A 19,292-nucleotide genomic window follows, 5' to 3' on the forward strand; every position below is an offset into this window, starting at 1 on the left:
CTCTCTGTCACCCCCTGGCTGCTGGGCTGGACTCTCTGTCTCCATACAGGTCTTAATGCACTTTAGACCAGACGTGTCTAAAAAGCTTTGGCTGTCCAGGCATGATGGGAATTGTAGTTTTGTAACACGTTTGACACGTCTGGTCTAAAGTGTATGAAGACCTTAATACATACAGCAGCACAGAAAGGGTTATCAGGATACCATGCACAACCAACAAAAAAGAAACCCTTGAAATATTTAAATGAAATAATTGTAACAAAATCTGTATAGCCAAAACAATAATTCTTTATTAATTCATAAATCCAAAAAAATCCCATAAAAACAACATATACACAAAGGACATTTAAAAACCGGGTGCAGGGGATCATAACCAATTATACCTCCAAATAAGTTACATTGCACAAAAAAAGGGGGAGACAAAGAGTTAATCAATCAGTGGGATTCCAGGTGGCTCAATCCATATATCATAAAGTGCAATGTACCAAGATTATGTAAACATAGGGTGCTGAGTGTTATTACAATACCATCAATGGCTGAATTGCCTGCAAAGAGAAATGATACACTCAGACCATTTTCACCAAAAAGAATCACCTTCCCCCATTAGTACATCCCCTGCAGGGGTTAATTCTTCTGCACAATCTCTCCGCCTCTTATGTAAAGAAACTTTTTAGCTTTCGCTTCCTGCTCTTCCTTACTACAATGGCGTCTGCTGAGCTGAGGGAAGAGCTGGACTGCTCCATCTGCCTGAGCCTCTATACAGATCCCGTATCCCTGAGATGTGGACACAACTTCTGCCGCTCGTGTATTGTTCAGGTGCTGGATACACAGGACGGGGCTGGAGGTTACTCCTGTCCTGACTGCAGAGCAGAATATCCCGAGCGTCCGGCCCTGGAGAAGAACAGGAAGCTGGGTAATATAGTGGAGCGTTTCTTATCTACTCAGCCTGATATGGAGGAGACCAGAATCTTCTGCACTTACTGTACAAAGTCTCCTGTCCCGGCTGTGAAGTCCTGTCTGCAGTGTGAGAACTCTCTATGTGACGACCACCTGACAGCCCACAACAAGATGGTGGATCATATATTAGCAAAACCCACCGGCTCCTTTGGCAACAAAAAATGTCCCATCCACAAGAAGGTTCTGGAGTTTTACTGCCCTCAGGATGCGGCTTGTCTGTGTGTGTCTTGCTGTCTGGTTGGGGAGCACAGGGGACACCAGGTGGAACTTCTAGATGCGGCCTCTGAGGAGAAGAAGAAGAAACTGAGGAAAAATCTGGATGACCTGAACCCTCAAAAAGCTAAAATTCAGACAAGAGTCCAGAATCTACATGATCGCAAAAGGAATATCCAGGAGAAAGCCTCCGTTAAGAGGGAGAACGTCAGTAAGTTATTTATGGCCATTAAGGAGCAACTGGAAATGGATGAAAAGAAAGCGCTGAGCGAGATCTCCAGGCAGGAGGAGAAGATTGTGTCCCAGATATCTGATCTGATCAAGAAGCTGGAAATAGAGGAGGACGAGCTGTCCAGGAAGATGCGTCACCTGGAGGAGATGTGCCAGGTCACTGACCCAATAAGAGTCTTACAGGAACCGGACATTACAGTATGTGATCATGGAGATGGTGGGGACACAGGGGAGGATGGTGGAAAGGTAAAGTCTCAGGTTGATTCTGGTGTTTATACAGTTGGTACCAAAGTTCAGGATAAGAGGACTGACCCAAAACCTGTGCTACAGCAATCAGACCAAAGAGCAGCCTGTATCGATAAGAGTATGGTAGGAGCAACAGAAGCTCCAGTCTGTGACCTTCATGAGACGACTGATGATCTGGATGAGGTTGTTATCTCACTGACCTTACACCGATCTATGAGGGATATTGTCACCAATGTAACATCACAGCTCGGGTTCCAGGTTCCAGACATATTGCTGGATGAGGACACTGCTCATGTATATGTGAAGGTATCAGAAGATCTGAAAATGGCAACAAGAACAGAAGAAGAACAGGAGAGACCAGAATTACCAGGAAGGTTCCTGAATCACACCCAGGTGTTAAGCAGATGTGGCTTCTCCTCAGGAAGACATTACTGGGAGGTGGAGTGGGACCAGATAGGAGCATGTGGCATTGGAGTGTCCTATCCCAGTATAGAGAAGGAAGGACGACAGTCTGGTATTATATCTAATGATAAATCTTGGTGTTTCTTTATGCGTGATGATATATGTGGTACATTTCACAACTCAGTCAGAAAAAGCCTTAATGTAAAGCCAATATGTCCAACACTTGGAGTCTTCTTAGACTATGAGGCCGGGCGTCTGTCCTTCTATGAGCTGTGTGACCCCATCAGACACTTACACACCCTCACCGCCTCCTTCACTGAACCCCTCCATGTTATCCTCTATGTTGAGCGAGGAGCCTCAGTTACAATAGGCTGAGGTCTTGAAGTATTCTTACCCATTGAACTTTTCCATATGTTTTCAAAGTTACATTTGTAAGTGTGAAGTGTAAAGACTAAGAAAAAGCCCCTTAATGTCAGGAACGTTTATATATGGGGATGGCGGTCACCCTGTACGTCACTTACACATCCAGGTTTTGGGGTAAAGTTGTGCAGAGAGGACAGAAAGTGTATTTAAGTGACATTCTGCTCCCCTGGTTCTTGTAGTTCTCCAGCAGATCTTTCACCATAGAAACATCCATGTCCTCTTCGCTGCTTCCATGAGATCCGTGTAATAGGGAATAGTAATGTCCGATTCTATTTATACATCCAGGGAAGAAGGATATGCAAAATAGCTCTCACACCTCTTCAGCAAAGAGATGTCCCTTCACCTCTTTTCATCTAGAGGTGTGAGAGCTATTCTGCATATCCTTCTTCCCAGAATTCTCAATGGAGAAGAATGATCTGTAAATCTCCATATGTCTTTATGACGAACTCTCCTTAATGAGAGTTAGTACCCCTTTGACCCATTTCTACAACCAAACAATGACAATGAAAATTATTTACATAATATTGGTAGATCAGGGATCAGTAAAGCTGCAGGATACATTTCATTGTCATGTCCCCATCAGGAGGCAGCAGACAGTCCCGGTCCTGTGGGGTTCACACTGGTCACGATGGGTCTTGTGGTTCTTCTCTATAGATCACTTTGAGATAATCCGGTGTTGGAGTTGTAGAGTGGAGTTGATAGCACCAAGCCATGGACGTATTAGTTGTGATTTGTAATCATATATTGCCAATGTTAATAAACTAAAACAGATGTAATTTGCATTACGAGATTCGTCTTCATATTTCTAGTCGCTCCTTTCCGAAGTACAGGAAGGGATGGGTGATAAATGAGAGGCAACTGTGGAGACCCCAGGAATTACTAGAATGGGGGGGGGGGGGTGCTGTGTGTGTGCAGCTGTTCTATGTCTCTAATGAAGAACAATGGAGAGTGCAGCCCCCTCCCCTGCTAACAAGAGCCATATTCACATGAGAGACACAAGTCTGAAAATCTCCTGCCCATCGTCCAGAATACAGCCCCATATACATGCAGAGCGACAGGCGGGAGAGAGAGTCATTGCGCTTCCCAGGATGAGGCCTGGCATCTTCAGCCTTTAATGTAATGCTTGTAGTAGGGATTTTGAGCTGATCTCCTTGACCTGACACCCGTTTGGAATGTGAATTTCAGCTGATGGGGACACAAGCCCCAGGCATATACACAGGGCAGTTTCTAAGGCTTTTTGGCAACAGGGCGAATGTCGATAAAAGCGCCCCCCCCCCCCCCCCCCCCGGACCAGTTCTGGGGAAAGAAGGGGGGCTTTTATCATAATTCGGGTTACTAGGAAGAAGCAGTGGTGTGTATTACTGCATAGAACAGTGTTGCACCCCTACCAGATAATGCTCTACTGAATACAAAAATCTAATTCAGTGACTCACAGGTGACGTCTTCTTTGATCTGAGGCGTCACTTTCCTTTTCCTCTCCATCTGGCCTGGACCACCATGTCGACTTCTTGCAGCTGTAATTCATCTGAACCTGCCAGACAAACATCTTAGGCTCCGCACTTATCCAGCATCTTCCTTCCCTTTTCCTACCTATAGGGTCCCAATCTGTAATAATTGCATTATGGCCTGTTTGGTGCACAAAAGTCAGTAGGTGTGTGGATTGTCCCCTGTATGTAGGATCCCCTGCTGTACTTCCATATAGTAATAATGTCCCCTGCTGCTGTACCTCCATGTAGTAATAATGTCCCCTGCTGTACCTCCTTATAGTAATAATGTCCCCTGCTATGTCCTCATATAGTAATAAAGTCCCCCTGCATTGCCCCATATAGTAATAATAATGTCCCCCATATATTTATAATGTCCCCTGCATTATCCCCCATATAGTAATAATGGGCCTCCTGCATTGTCCCCATATAGTAATAATGTGTCCCCTGCATTATCCCCCATATAGTAATAATGTGCCTCTTGAACTGTCCCCTATACACTTATAATAATGTCCCCTGCACTGTCCCCCATATACTTATGATGTCCCCTGCATTGCCCCAAATGTAGTAATAAAGTCCCCCTGCATTGTCCCCCACATATTTATAATGTCCCCTGCATTGTCCCCCACATATTTATAATGTCCCCTGCATTGTCCCCCACATATTTATAATGTCCCCTGCATTGTCCCCCACATATTTATAATGTCCCCTGCATTGCCCCCATATATTTATAATGTCCCCTGCATTGTCCCCCACATATTTATAATGTCCCCTGCATTGCCCCCATATATTTATAATGTCCCCTGCATTGTCACCTACATATTTATAATGTCCCCAGCATTGTCCTCCACATAGTATAACCCCCCTTTGTAGCTCCAACATTGTATAGTCCCACGTAGTATAGTCCCTCTTTGTAGCCCCCACATTGTATCCCCCCATAGGATACTCACCTATCACAACGCTCCCCCGCAGTCTCTCCTCCTGGAGCCGCTATTTCCAAGTACAGAGACTTCCGGTGCAGGCTACCTGTCATCAGAATTCCCCTGGTCCAGCCCCGCGGCGTCCGCACTCTCTCCATGGCTCTGGACATGACGTCACATCTGAGCCAAGTAGGAGAGGAGTGAGGGCGCTGCGAGGCTGAGACAGTGAACTTCCGATGCAGGAAGCCTGCATCAGAAGTCTCTGTATTTACATCAGCTGCGGCGGCGCGGCACTTCAGTTTCCGCGGGCGGGGGCTGCAGGGAAACCGGGCTCCTGCTCACAGCACTCACAGTGAATGCTGGCGGGGGGGCAACAATGATGTGAGTGTGCGGGGGCCGGGTGCCGTCGGGCACCGCCGGGCGCCCCCTGGCTCTTGGCGCCCCGTGCGGTGGCCCGGCCCGCCCGGCCCTAGAAACGGCCCTGCATATACAACTCCCCCAACTCCCAATCCCAAGATAATGCTATGAACATATTTTTAAAAAAGTTAGGTTTAATGGTTGAGCTCTATGTATGGTACTAACCTCTTAGTAGTGCAGTCACCTTATAATGGTGACATACCAGCTTTTACATAATAAGTGTGTACAGTGCAGTTACATCCAGTGATAACAAGGGGGCATCTTCTCTAAATAAATTAATTCACTTTTCTGTTCTCTATCATTTCTCAACTCCAGTCCTCAAGACCCACCGACAGGTTATGTTTTGAGGATTTCACAGGTGATATAATTATAGTCAGTGCACCCGTAACTGCCACACTCGTTCTATGGGATATGCGCAAAACATGACCTGTTGGTGGATCTTGAGGACTGGAATTGAGAAACACTGCATGGTTCCAGACATCCATGACAACTTATCAATAGTGTCCCCAATGCCCCTATCAATATCCCTACATAGTAATAGCAGCCTCTTGGTGTATAATTATAATGAACAGAGAGAAAAGTCTAAAACACTCCAACAGCACGGCCTAGAGAATGACTCCTCCCACACATGTGACTGATCACAAGCTCTGGATATCCTCAAAGGTCCTACAGCCAGTTAGTTATATAGACATCTGCAGCTTATTAGACTGCACATTTGTATCCTCGCTCCCCCTTCCATGTTTCCTCCATTTTGGCCTCTTAGAGCCCCGTCCCATGCTGACATGAGTTGATAAGAAGAGAAATTAATATACACATGCCAGTCTCTGTCAGCCATTAGATAGGGAGGTATGTAGGTCCGGCTAGCTTAGGGGTCCAGTCACATCTGCAACTGCTGCGCCCCCCTATAGTTACACATCGCCTGTCCTGGAAAACAAGTTGTGTGTAAGGACTACATTTTGCGTGAAGCCTTATACCATGTTCCTGCACAGTATTTTGGTCTGATGTTTGAACTGTAATATGGCCAATTTAGAGTTCCATGAAAGCACAAAAAAAACTGCTGTATTTTTTTCTATTCAAATCGTATTCACACAATTTTACCGTCGTGATTTTTAAGGCTGTATAAATGGGTACTGTCCTGTCAAAAGTTTTGACTGCTTGGGATCTGAGTGTTCAAACCCAACTGATCAGGAGAACAAACTGGGGGAATGCCATGCTTGGCGTATCCTCCTCTGGCTTTGTGCCACATGATGGCCTCAAAACGTAAGTTTATGTGGCTGTTAGAGGGGGAGAAGTACCTGGTAGTACGCATCTCTCCCAACTAGCTTAACTGATCGGTTGTGACAGGAACACTAAGCCCCAACTTAGTAATTGGTGCCGTATATCAGACAGCTTCCACTACTAAGCCTGTAAATTTATAAAATAACACAAGCCACAATTGAAGAAAAAAATTTTTATTCAAAAAATACCGCCCCCAACCCTCTGGGGACCAGACTGTCACCCCCTGGACCCCCTCCCAACCCCCCTAAAGACCACAGTCTAGCCCACAGAGCATTAAGTTAACGCCCCCCAGGGACCAGACTGTGGCTTTTTCTGTCCAGAACACATAAACCAAGAGCTGCCTGCTGACAGCCCAAAATACCCTAAATTTCCCAATAACCTCGGGAGTACTAAGAGTAATTTTATTAATTAAATCAAAAAAGTGACAAAAGTTAAAATACAAACTAAATAGAAACCACACATTAAAAAAAAAACACACCTACACTGCCATCTACTGGTGATAATCGCTGTTGTAGTAATATTATAGATAGTAATAGTGTCTCAGCTGTAGCCTGAGTCAGTATATATAGATGCCTGATAGTGCTGATTAAAATATACATCTTTTGGCATGCTTGGGTGCCTTTGTCAAGAAGCGGAGGGCATAAGAATGCGCTGCCAGCCAGAGGAAACTGCACTATTGAACCAATCATTGCTAGCTCAGGGTATGTGCACACTATGGAATCCCGGCCTATCAATTGCCACGGATTCCACAGCTCGCCCCTGCTCATGGACACTGGTGGACGCGCACATCTCCGCTGGTCCCATAGGCTTTATTCTATTGTTTGCCAGATTCTGCCATCCGCCTGAAGAAAGAGTGGGTTAATTCTTCAGGTGGACGGCAGAATCTGGCAAACAATAGAATAAAGTGCTGCACAAAAGGTAAGAAAAAGGAAAACCGTGGCAACTCACCCACTTGCAGAAATTTCTTCTTTATTAGAACGTCACACTTGAAACATGGAGGGTAAGGGAGGACTGACGCGTGCACCAAGTAGCTAGCGACAATTGTTTTGTGTGTAAGCCACACTTCATTGGGCTAGATTGCTCTTAGAGGTTGTGCCAGGTGATTGCCTTTCGGACTTTGCTGGACTAAACCATAGAATGAAGCCTATGGGACCAGCGGAAATGCACATGTCCGCCAGAGGGGGTGAGGGGGAATCTGCGGTGGGTGTTCCGCTGGGATTCCGTAGTGTGCACATAACCTCTATGAACGTCAGGAGGAAAGACTATCAATAGTAGGAATGAACACATTCACCAATGGCAAGAGGCAAATTCACGGGATACAGGATTAGCCACAGAAGATCACATAAGAAAGATTGTGGAGTACACGGTACGGTGCCCAGTAAAGATGTCCTGGAGGCTGCCCCCATCAGTGATCCGGGGATTCCCCCCGGACATGCGCAAAGCCACCGGGGGAGACACAATGACGTAGATGCGCAGCAAGAGCTGCACCAAAAGATAGTGTCCGGAGACGAAGCACTGCGCATGAAGTGATGAGGATCGAGGCATCACGTTGTATGTATTCAAAAGGGAAGATTCCCAGTGCACAGAAATGTCTTTATGCAAGAATAGTTAGAAGAAATACTAGTAAATAAAGTGATTATATACAGAAGCTGATCAATAGGCGCATGTTTCTATGTAACATTATAACTGAATCAGTATTACAAGTATTAAAGCGTAACTGTCATTTTTTTTTTTTTTTGCAGAAATCAGTAGTATAAGCGATTTTTAAGAAACTCTATAATAGGTTTTATAAGTCAAAAAAGCCTCTTTCTGTACTTTAAAAGCAATTTCCAAGCCTCCCCCCCCCCCCTCCTCACTTCTTATCTGTGCATTATCAGGCAAACACATCTTCGTTACAGAGAAGCCTGCTGTGTCTATTATATCCTATGGAGGGGGGAGGGGCCGAGGGAGATGAGGGAGCAGGAAGAGGTGACATGAAGGTCAGCTGTTTGTAGACTGTCTGGGCACCTAAAACGCTGGATTCAGGGCTCAGTTCTTATCTAGGAACTTGCTGAGAGAAGATTGCAGGGTGTTGTGCTGTGCAGGACTGCTCCGTGCTCACTCACTCCTCTCAGCCCCTCCCCTCTCCACAGCCACATAATGGACACAGAAATCCTGCTTCTTCTGATGTGAAGGGGGAGCTAGGAAAACTGCTTTTTCACTACAGAAGGAAACTCTTTTGGTAAATAAAACCTATTACAGAGTTTCTTAAAGTCGCTTGTACTATAGATATTTATTGTTTTCAGAAAAATGAGCCTGAAATTACAGTTACGCTTTAAGATCTCATGACCATAGAAATATTAGAAAATAAAAGACGTAACAGAGAAACGGGGAGAATCCACGGCAGGTTTACATCAGGGAAAAAATAAACTATGTGAATGCTACAAGATTAAAACCCTCATTTTAAACCAGTGGGACTAAGACTTTTCAAACCATGGATCCACTTTGCTTCCTCTTGCAGAAGCCTACGATCCAAATTCCCTCTACGAGGACCCAGTTTCAGTTGTGGAACGCCCCAAAATGCCAGGTCGGTGGGTGGTGGAACCACCATGGTGTTCTATCACGTTTAGTAATGGGGGTGTCTGTGTTTATAATACTGAGGTGCTTACATATCCTTCTCCGCAGGGGTTGGATTGTTTTACCTATGTTATATTTGGGGCACATACATGAAAGGATATAGATAAACCCCGTAGTTAGGCAATTGATATAGTTACGTATCTCGTGTCCATCAACCGGATTTGTGAAGATTTTTTTTCTTAGGCATGTGCTTACAAAAAGTACAGCCACCACATGGGTAAGAGCCCGCGAGTTTACGGGGCGCCGTATCAGGTACTCCACGATCCATCCCATGTGATCTTCGGTGACTAATTTGGTGTCCCGTCACTTTGCGGCTTGCCATTGGTGAATGTGTTCATTCCTACTATTGATAGTCTTTCTCCCTGACCCTCATAGAGCGAGCAATGATTGGTTCAATTGTGCAGTTTCCTGACTGGCAGCGCATTCTGATGAGCCGTCAGACAGAAAGCTCCCAGTACCGCCATTTAATCCCAACACCTCTTGACAAAGGCACCCAAGCGTGCCAAAACATGTTATATTTAAAACAGCACTACTTGGCATCTATATATACTGACTCAGGCTGCAGATGAGCTACTATTACTATCTATAATATTACTACAGCGATTATGATGTGAATCCAATAAATACTTTATTGCCAGTAATTCTTCTGATTACCAGGAGATGGCAGTGTAGGTGGGTTTTTTAAGTGTGTGGTTTCTATTTAGAGACAGCCCCAGTGCAGCAGTCCAGCATCCCCCCCCCCCCCCCCACCAGACCTCAGCACAATGATGATCAGAGACCCCTCCGGAATGAAACAGTGATGTTTGCAGCCCCACCTGGCCTAAATTGTGGCCACACCCCTTTTGTAAGCCACACCCCACCGGCCCTGACTTACCACCTCCCCTCCTCCTTGCCTGCACCTCGGCAGTGATGATCACTGACAAACACACAACACCCCTGATCCTGCAGAGCATCACATAACAGTGCACCCACACACCCCTCACCCTGCAGAACATCACATAACAGTACACACATACATACACACACAGAGGGGCGGATTAACGCTACCAATCCTGGGCCCCCCTACCCCACTGTACTGCTGCCCTGATCTGTGCAAAATCGAGGTAAAAAAGGAGCAATTATTTGCAAATCATTTCAAAACTATATCCAGGGACAATACTCCACTGAAAGTATAAGTGTGTTTGGGTGACTATGGGCCCCACAGGAGCTCAGGGCCCCGGGCTACCGCCCAAAAAGGACCTATTATAATCCACTACTGCACACACAATGTGGCTTACCTCCTGCTGATTGTATACACTGCACTCACTATATTGCTGCCTCATAAAAAGCAGAGGGAGATAGCTCCTCCCACACAGGAGACTGGTCACATGGGCATGATGTCATAAAAGGTCCTCAAGACTTTCTTCTGGCAACTACATTCCAGCCTCCTCCTTCCTTGTACTGGTGGTGGATTCTCTGCTGTGAACAGGAGGAGACAGTATAACTTGTACAATAGTAATCCTATACAAAAGCCTTGTTGCTTTTTATCCTTATCCTTCTTCCTGTGAATCAGCAGTGAACACAGTCACTGAGCTGCAGGGGTTAATTCCTCTGCTGGAACGCTCCGCCCTCTTAGTTTTCTATTCCCGCTCTTCCTCATTACAATGGCATCAGCTGAGCTGAGGGACGAGCTGAACTGCTCCATCTGCCTGAGCCTCTATACAGATCCCGTATCCCTGAGATGTGGACACAACTTCTGCCGCTCGTGTATTGTTCAGGTGCTGGATACACAGGACGGGGCTGGAGGTTACTCCTGTCCTGACTGCAGAGCAGAATATCCCGAGCGTCCGGCCCTGGAGAAGAACAGGAAGCTGGGTAATATAGTGGAGCGTTTCTTATCTACTCAGCCTAATATGGAGGAGACCAGAATCTTCTGCACTTACTGTACAAAGTCTCCTGTCCCGGCTGTGAAGTCCTGTCTGCAGTGTGAGATCTCTCTATGTGACGACCACCTGACAGCCCACAACAAGACCATGGATCATATACTAACAGAACCCACCTACTCTTTTGACAACAAAAAATGTCCCATCCACAAGAAGGTTCTGGAGTATTACTGCCCTCAGGATGCGGCTTGTCTGTGTGTGTCTTGCTGTCTGGTGGGAAAGCACAGGGGACACCAGGTGGAACTTCTAGATGAAGCTTCTGAGGAGAAGAAGAAGAAACTGAGGAAATATCTGGATGAACTAAACCATGAAAATGCGGCCATACATACAAGAGTCCAGAAACTGTATGATTATAAAAAGAATATCAAGAAGAAAGTCTCCGGTAAGAGGAAGAACGTCAGTAAGTTATTTATGGACATTAAGAAGCAACTGGAAAAGGCTGAAAAGAAAGCGCTGAGCGAGATCTCCAGGCAGGAGGAGGAGATTGTGTCCCAGATATCTGATCTGATCAAGAAGCTGGAAATAGAGGAGGACGAGCTGTCCAGGAAGATGCATCACCTGGAGGAGATGTGCCAGGTCACTGACCCAATAAGACTCTTACAGGAACCGGACATTACAGTATGTGATCATGGAGGTGGTGAGGACACAGGGGAAGATGGTGGAGAGATCAAGTCTGAGAATGATTCTGAAGCTGACCCTGTAACTGACCAAGAATCAGAACAAGGAGAGGCCTATGATAACAATATGGTGGAAGATGAAGAAGAAGAAGCTGCAGAATATGACATGGTTGATGATCTGGATGAGGTTGTGATCTCACTGACCTTACACCGATCTATGAGGGATATTGTCACCAATGTAACATCACAGCTCGGGTTCCAGGTTCCAGACATATTGCTGGATGAGGACACTGCTCATGTATATGTGAAGGTATCTGAAGATCTGAAAACAGCAACAAGAACAGCACAACTACAGAATAGACCAGAATCACCAGGAAGGTTTCTGATATACACCCAGGTTCTAAGCAGATGTGGCTTCTCCTCAGGAAGACATTACTGGGAGGTAGAATGGAACCAGATAGGAAGATGTGGCATTGGGGTGTCCTATCCCAGTATAGAGAAGAGAGGAGAGCAGTCTGGTATTACATATAATGATAAATCTTGGTGTATGATTATGTGTGATTCAATATGTATAGCATTACATAACTCAGTTATTTCAACTCTTAATGTAACACCAACATGTCCATCTTTTGGAGTCTTCTTAGACTATGAGGCCGGGCGTCTGTCCTTCTATGAGCTGTGTGACCCCATCAGACACTTACACACCTTCACCGCCTCCTTCTCTGAACCCCTCCATGTTATCTCCTATATTGATAAGGAAGCGTCTGTTACAATAAGAAGCTGAGGCCGCTGCACAGTATTAGGACGCTGTTATTTCTGGTTAGGTACATTATGCACGCATATAGAGATGTATTGGCAGGAGCCTCTCATACAACCAATAGGTGGACTTGTCTTGTTGTTTTGGGCTTCGGGTAAGAAAATAGGTGATTGTACTAATTTTGTGCCAATAAAGGACAGCTCCGGCCAAGATTTATTTTTTAATATGTTATTACATAAGCAAAGTTAGACACATTCATTATATACACTAGTTATGGCAAATGCACATATACTGCTACTTCCCTCTCTTAAGTAGATCAGACAGGCTTCATTTTCTCTAAAAAAATAAACAGTGACATCACGACCCTGTCTATACGTGAAGGGTCCAGCAGTATATGTAGAAATTACATGTAAAATCGTGATCGTGATGTCACCTTTTTTTTTTTTTTTTTTTACAGAAATTGAAGCCTGTCTGATCTACTAAAGTGAGGGAAGTAGCACTATATGTGCATCTCCCATAATTAGCGTACATTAGGAATTTGTCTAACTTTGCTTATGTTATAACACATTCCAAAATACATTTTGCCCGGAGTTCACCTTTAACTCCTGTAATGCTTTATACATAAAATGAAATACGCTTATCCTTGATCTGAATGTTATAAAAATGTTTAGAGTCAAAAAGTATTCATAATGCAGTAGTAGTTGTGTTCCATGGTTAGGATGTCTTGGGGATGGCGGTCATCCTGTACGTCACTTACACATGCAGGTTATGGGGGTAATGTTGAGCAGAGGACAGGAAGTGGGTTTATATACCATTCTGCTCCCCTGATTCTTGTAATTCTCCAGCCGTACTTTCTGATATCCTCGCCTCTGTCATGAAATTATTGCTTTTCGTATGTAAAGACCCTTTATTCTGGTGTGTAAATACTAGTAAAAAAAAAATGTATAAAATAAAATAGTTTCATAACCCACATGAAAAAAATTGTACGGTCAGATTCTGTTTCTACATCCAAAATTACATTAAAGATTATTTACATGGAGCTGGAAGATCAGGGATCAGTATTGTGCAGGATACGTCACATTGTTGTGTCCCCATCAGGTGGCAGCAGACAGTCCCGGTGTAACAGGCCAGAGTAGACCCCCAGTCCAGATTATACCCCGGTGTATATTGTGGCCTAGGCCAATTCATACCCCCTCAGGACATATTATACCCCCATGGCAGGGTCGGCGTCAGTACAAGGCTTACCTGGGCAAGTGCCAGGCCCCACAGATTCTCTAGGGGCCCAGAGAGGGAGAGGGGCCCGGGTTTCTCATGTTCAGCCTGCTCACGGTAGTGCAGGGTGAGAACTGAACATCAGAAGACACAGGAGATGGAGCAGGACCTGCACAGAGAGAGAAAAGGGATAAGGACCTGACCACATGACTTAAAGGTCCTCAACCTTACAGTGTGGAGAGCAGCCTGACAGAGAGGAAGAGGGAGCAGACTGAGCTGTAACTGCTGTGTGTCAGTGTCTGAGTGTGTCAGTTTCAGTCAGTCAGTGTCTATGTCAATCATGTATGTTTGTACATGTTAGTGGTGTCTCATGTTATTGTGCATAGTGTGTAATTGGGGATTCAGCTTTGTCTGCTGAGATAAGGGAGAAGCTACTGATGAAAATCTTAAAAGTCTAAACACATCTGGGACACTTATCATTGCGTTTGCACCATTTTATTTTATTTTTTTGGCTAATAAGATTTTGTGACTTCATAAAAATCTGTGCAAGACTTATTACGGGTTTTGCTCTATTTTCCATCAGTCTCCGTCTCCTGCGTCTTTTCCGATGTTTGCACTGGGAAGAATCTGCTGCCGGAGCTGTGGAGTGGAGCTGAGCTCAGCAGTACAGAGGCTGATAACAGCGAGCCGTGTAGGTTATGTCCTAAATCACCAAGATTGTGTAGCATGATGGGAGTTGTAGTGTTTCGGTTGTGATTTTTCAATTGAATTTTCCAATGTTAAAAAATAAATACAGATATCTTTTACTCCAATTCATTTGTCTCCACATTTCCTTCCTCCTGACACCGCTATGAGACACTCTGATGATCCACAAGAAGATGATAAGTGATAAATGAGAGGCGGCTGCTGGGACCCCAGTGATCACTAGAGCGGGGGTCCTGTGTGTCCTTAGTTGGCTAAAGCTTTGGCTGTCCAGGCATGATGGGAGTTGTAGTTTTGCAGCAGCTGAAGGGCCTGAGTTTGACCCCCCTGGTCTAGTTCATTCTATCTCCGGCTCTGGGATCCTGATAAGACGTCACTAGAAGCAGATTTTTTCTATCACACTCGGAGGTCTCAGTGCCGGCTGCCGGGATGAGTTGATATTTTGGTGAAATGATGACATTTCATTAGTTATTATTTTTCTTAATACGACCACTTATACAACAAGATGCTAGTGTCATCATACTGACAGCTGCACAATCATCATTTTATGTGCTATATAATATACAAATGACTTGGTTTTTCTGCTTGTAAAACTTTATTGCATTTTTTTGTCCAAAAACCCTGCGGCTATACATCAGCTGGGAGTCACTAGAGTAACGAGATGTCATACCCACATTCATACCCCTCATACCCACATTCATTCCCCTCATACCCACATTCATACCCCTCATACCCACATTCATTCCCCTCATACCCACATTCATACCCCTCATACCCACATTCATTCCCCTCATACCCACATTCATACCCCTCATACCCACATTCATTCCCCTCATACCCACATTCATACCCCTCATACCCACATTCATACCCCTCATACCCACATTCATACCCCTCATACCCACATTCATTCCCCTCATACCCACATTCATACCCCTCATACTCACATTCATTCCCTTCATACCTACATCATATTTTTATTTCTTAAATTAAATTAAGTTCACTAGGAGGCGCTAGCCTCTTGGTGAATGCAGCCGGCCAGGCGCCCAAACCTGCGCCTGGTGTAGCAAATGTACACCTGCTTCCAGGCGTGGGAGGAGGACACACCTTCTCCCTGCCAAGCCCCCCCTGCCCGCCCATTGGGGCTAATCTGCACCTCCTCCCTGGCCTACACCCCTGCTGGACCCTTCATAAATATCCCCCTTAGGGTCCCCCATAGGGTTACTATGATCGTTATTGCGATCGTTACTATGATTGTTTATTCCTTCTGATCCCAGAAAAACAATGGACAATGTGCAATTACACTGAACGATTAGTGAAAAAACATGGAACTTAAGCGAACGAACATGGAATTACAGCGAACGAATAACTATAATTTTAGGTTCAGATCTAAATCAACGATCAACGACATACTAACGATTTTGCGATTGTTGCCTGCAATTACACAGAACAATTATCGTTTAAATTCGAACGATTTAATGATTTTTCGCACGATAATCGTCCCGTGTAATAGGGCCCTTAGACTTGTATTTTCTAGGATGTTCTGTGGCTGCTGGACTGGACTCTCTGCTGTCCCCTGACTGCTGGGCTGGACTCTCTGCCACTCCCTGGCTGCTGGGCTGGACTCTCTGTCGCCCCCCGGCTGCTATGCTGGACTCTGTCGCCCCCCGGCTGCTATGCTGGACTCTGTCGCCCCCTGGCTGCTATGCTGGACTCTGTCGCCCCCCGGCTGCTATGCTGGACTCTCGCCCTCCGACTGCTATGCTGGACTCTCTGTCACCCCCTGGCTGCTGGGCTGGACTCTCTGTCTCCATATAGGTCTTAATGCACTTTAGACCAGACGTGTCTAAAAAGCTTTGGCTGTCCAGGCATGATGGGAATTGTAGTTTTGTAACACGTTTGACACGTCTGGTCTAAAGTGTATGAAGACCTTAATACATACAGCAGCACAGAAAGGGTTATCAGGATACCATGCACAACCAACAAAAAAGAAACCCTTGAAATATTTAAATGAAATAATTGTAACAAAATCTGTATAGCCAAAACAATAATTCTTTATTAATTCATAAATCCAAAAAAATCCCATAAAAACAACATATACACAAAGGACATTTAAAAACCGGGTGCAGGGGATCATAACCAATTATACCTCCAAATAAGTTACATTGCACAAAAAAAGGGGGAGACAAAGAGTTAATCAATCAGTGGGATTCCAGGTGGCTCAATCCATATATCATAAAGTGCAATGTACCAAGATTATGTAAACATAGGGTGCTGAGTGTTATTACAATACCATCAATGGCTGAATTGCCTGCAAAGAGAAATGATACACTCAGACCATTTTCACCAAAAAGAATCACCTTCCCCCATTAGTACATCCCCTGCAGGGGTTAATTCTTCTGCACAATCTCTCCGCCTCTTATGTAAAGAAACTTTTTAGCTTTCGCTTCCTGCTCTTCCTTACTACAATGGCGTCTGCTGAGCTGAGGGAAGAGCTGGACTGCTCCATCTGCCTGAGCCTCTATACAGATCCCGTATCCCTGAGATGTGGACACAACTTCTGCCGCTCGTGTATTGTTCAGGTGCTGGATACACAGGACGGGGCTGGAGGTTACTCCTGTCCTGACTGCAGAGCAGAATATCCCGAGCGTCCGGCCCTGGAGAAGAACAGGAAGCTGGGTAATATAGTGGAGCGTTTCTTATCTACTTACCCTGATATGGAGGAGACCAGAATCTTCTGCACTTACTGTACAAAGTCTCCTGTCCCGGCTGTGAAGTCCTGTCTGCAGTGTGAGAACTCTCTATGTGACGACCACCTGACAGCCCACAACAAGATGGTGGATCATATATTAGCAAAACCCACCGGCTCCTTTGGCAACAAAAAATGTCCCATCCACAAGAAGGTTCTGGAATATTACTGTGCTCAGGATGCGGCTTGTCTGTGTGTGTCTTGCTGTCTGGTTGGGGAGCACAGGGGACACCAGGTGGAACTTCTAGATGCGGCCTCTGAGGAGAAGAAGAAGAAACTGAGGAAAAATCTGGATGAACTGAACCCTCAAAAAGCTAAAATTCAGACAAGAGTCCAGAATCTACATGATCGCAAGAGGAATATCCAGGAGAAAGCCTCCGTTAAGAGGGAGAACGTCACTAAGTTGTTTATGGACATTAAGGAGCAACTGGAAATGGCTGAAAATAAAGCGCTGAGCGAGATCTCCAGGCAGGAGGAGGAGATTGTGTCCCAGATATCTGATCTGATCAAGAAACTGAAAATAACGGAGGACGAACTGTCCAGGAAGATGCGTTACCTGGAGGAGATGTGCCAGGTCACTGACCCAATAAGAGTCTTACAGGAACCGGACATTACAGTATGTGATCATGTAGATGGCGAGGACACAGGGGAGGATGGTGGAAAGGTAAAGTCTCAGGTTGATTCTGGTGTTTATACAGTTGGTACCAAAGTTCAGGATAAGAGGACTGACCCAAAACCTGTGCTACAGCAATCAGACCAAGGAGCAGCCTGTATCGATAAGAGTATGGTAGGAGCAACAGAAGCTCCAGTCTGTGACCTTCATGAGATGACTGATGATCTGGATGAGGTTGTGATCTCACTGACCTTACACCGATCTATGAGGGATATTGTCACCAATGTAACATCACAGCTCGGGTTCCAGGTTCCAGACATATTGCTGGATGAGGACACTGCTAGTGTATATGTGAAGGTATCAGAGGATCTGAAAATGGCAACAAGAACAGAAGAAGAACAGGAGAGACCAGAATTACCAGGAAGGTTCCTGAATCACACCCAGGTGTTAAGCAGATGTGGCTTCTCCTCAGGAAGACATTACTGGGAGGTGGAGTGGGACCAGATAGGAGGATGTGGCATTGGAGTGTCCTATCCCAGTATAGAGAAGGAAGGAGAACAGTCTTGTATTATATCTAATGATAAATCTTGGTGTTTCTTTATGTGTGATGAAATATGTGGTACATTTCACAACTCAGTCACAGAAATCCTTAATGTAAAGCCAACATGTCCAACACTTGGCGTCTTCTTAGACTATGAGGCCGGGCGTCTGTCCTTCTATGAGCTGTGTGACCCCATCAGACACTTACACACCCTCACCGCCTCCTTCTCTGAACCTCTCCATGTTATCCTCTATGTTGAGCGAGGAGCCTCAGTTACAATAGGCTGAGGTCTTGAAGTATTCTTACCCATTGAACTTTTCCATATGTTTTCAAAGTTACATTTGTAAGTGTGAAGTGTAAAGACTAAGAAAAAGCCCCTTAATGTCAGGAACGTTTATATATGGGGATGGCGGTCACCCTGTGCGTCACTTACACATCCAGGTTTTGGGGTAAAGTTGTGCAGAGAGGACAGAAAGTGTATTTAAGTGACATTCTGCTCCCCTGGTTCTTGTAGTTCTCCAGCAGATCTTTCACCATAGAAACATCCATGTCCTCTTCTCTGCTTCCATGAGATCCGTGTAATAGGGAATAGTAATGTCCGATTCTATTTATACATCCAGGGAAGAAGGATATGCAAAATAGCTCTCACACCTCTTCAGCAAAGAGATGTCCCTTCACCTCTTTTCATCTAGAGGTGTGATGCATATCCTTCTTCCCAGAATTCTCAATGGAGAAGAATGGTCTGTAAATCTCCATATGTCTTTATGACGAACTCTCCTTAATGAGAGTTAGTACCCCTTTGACCCATTTCTACAACCAAACAATGACAATGAAAATTATTTACATAATATTGGTAGATCAGGGATCAGTAAAGCTGCAGGATACATTTCATTGTCATGTCCCCATCAGGAGGCAGCAGACAGTCCCGGTCCTGTGGGGTTCACACTGGTCACGATGGGTCTTGTGGTTCTTCTCTATAGATCACTTTGAGATAA

The 19,292-nt window shown here is 45.1% G+C and overlaps 3 protein-coding genes across 4 annotated transcripts in view; all 3 read left to right on the top strand.

Annotated features, from left to right (window-relative positions):
* The first annotated feature begins 676 nt into the window (after positions 1–676).
* On the top strand, positions 677–3,254 carry LOC138801515 (E3 ubiquitin/ISG15 ligase TRIM25-like). The gene has a single exon (XM_069984425.1). The coding sequence runs from the start codon at positions 700–702 to the stop codon at positions 2,419–2,421; it is 1,722 nt and encodes a 573-aa protein (XP_069840526.1). The 5' UTR covers positions 677–699; the 3' UTR covers positions 2,422–3,254.
* Positions 3,255–10,218: 6,964 nt separating this feature from the next.
* On the top strand, positions 10,219–14,483 carry LOC138801521 (E3 ubiquitin/ISG15 ligase TRIM25-like). Of its 2 annotated transcripts, XM_069984434.1 has the most exons (2): positions 10,219–12,241; positions 14,276–14,483. In XM_069984434.1, the coding sequence occupies exons 1-2, from the start codon at positions 10,828–10,830 to the stop codon at positions 14,446–14,448; spliced, it is 1,587 nt and encodes a 528-aa protein (XP_069840535.1). In that variant the 5' UTR covers positions 10,219–10,827; the 3' UTR covers positions 14,449–14,483. The 2 variants fall into 2 exon arrangements, with proteins under 2 accessions (XP_069840535.1, XP_069840534.1); XM_069984433.1 differs by lacking the exon at positions 14,276–14,483 and having other exon boundaries at positions 10,221–13,461.
* Positions 14,484–16,839: 2,356 nt separating this feature from the next.
* The window catches only part of LOC138801516 (E3 ubiquitin/ISG15 ligase TRIM25-like), a 2,569-nt gene continuing 116 nt past the window's right edge, over positions 16,840–19,292 (top strand). Inside the window, exon 1 of the mRNA XM_069984426.1 lies at positions 16,840–19,292. This exon is cut by the window's right edge and continues 116 nt beyond it. Coding sequence (XP_069840527.1) covers positions 16,863–18,584 — 1,722 coding nt within the window. The 5' untranslated portion in view covers positions 16,840–16,862 and the 3' untranslated portion in view covers positions 18,585–19,292.

Source organism: Dendropsophus ebraccatus, chromosome 9 (genome assembly GCF_027789765.1).
Source record: "Dendropsophus ebraccatus isolate aDenEbr1 chromosome 9, aDenEbr1.pat, whole genome shotgun sequence".
NCBI classification, from domain to species: domain Eukaryota; kingdom Metazoa; phylum Chordata; class Amphibia; order Anura; family Hylidae; genus Dendropsophus; species Dendropsophus ebraccatus.

Bases quoted from the DNA above. Each gene is read 5' to 3' on its own strand.
- LOC138801515 (XM_069984425.1), top strand. From the start codon at position 700: ATGGCGTCTGCTGAGCTGAGGGAAGAGCTGGACTGCTCCATCTGCCTG.
- LOC138801521 (XM_069984433.1), top strand. From the start codon at position 10,828: ATGGCATCAGCTGAGCTGAGGGACGAGCTGAACTGCTCCATCTGCCTG.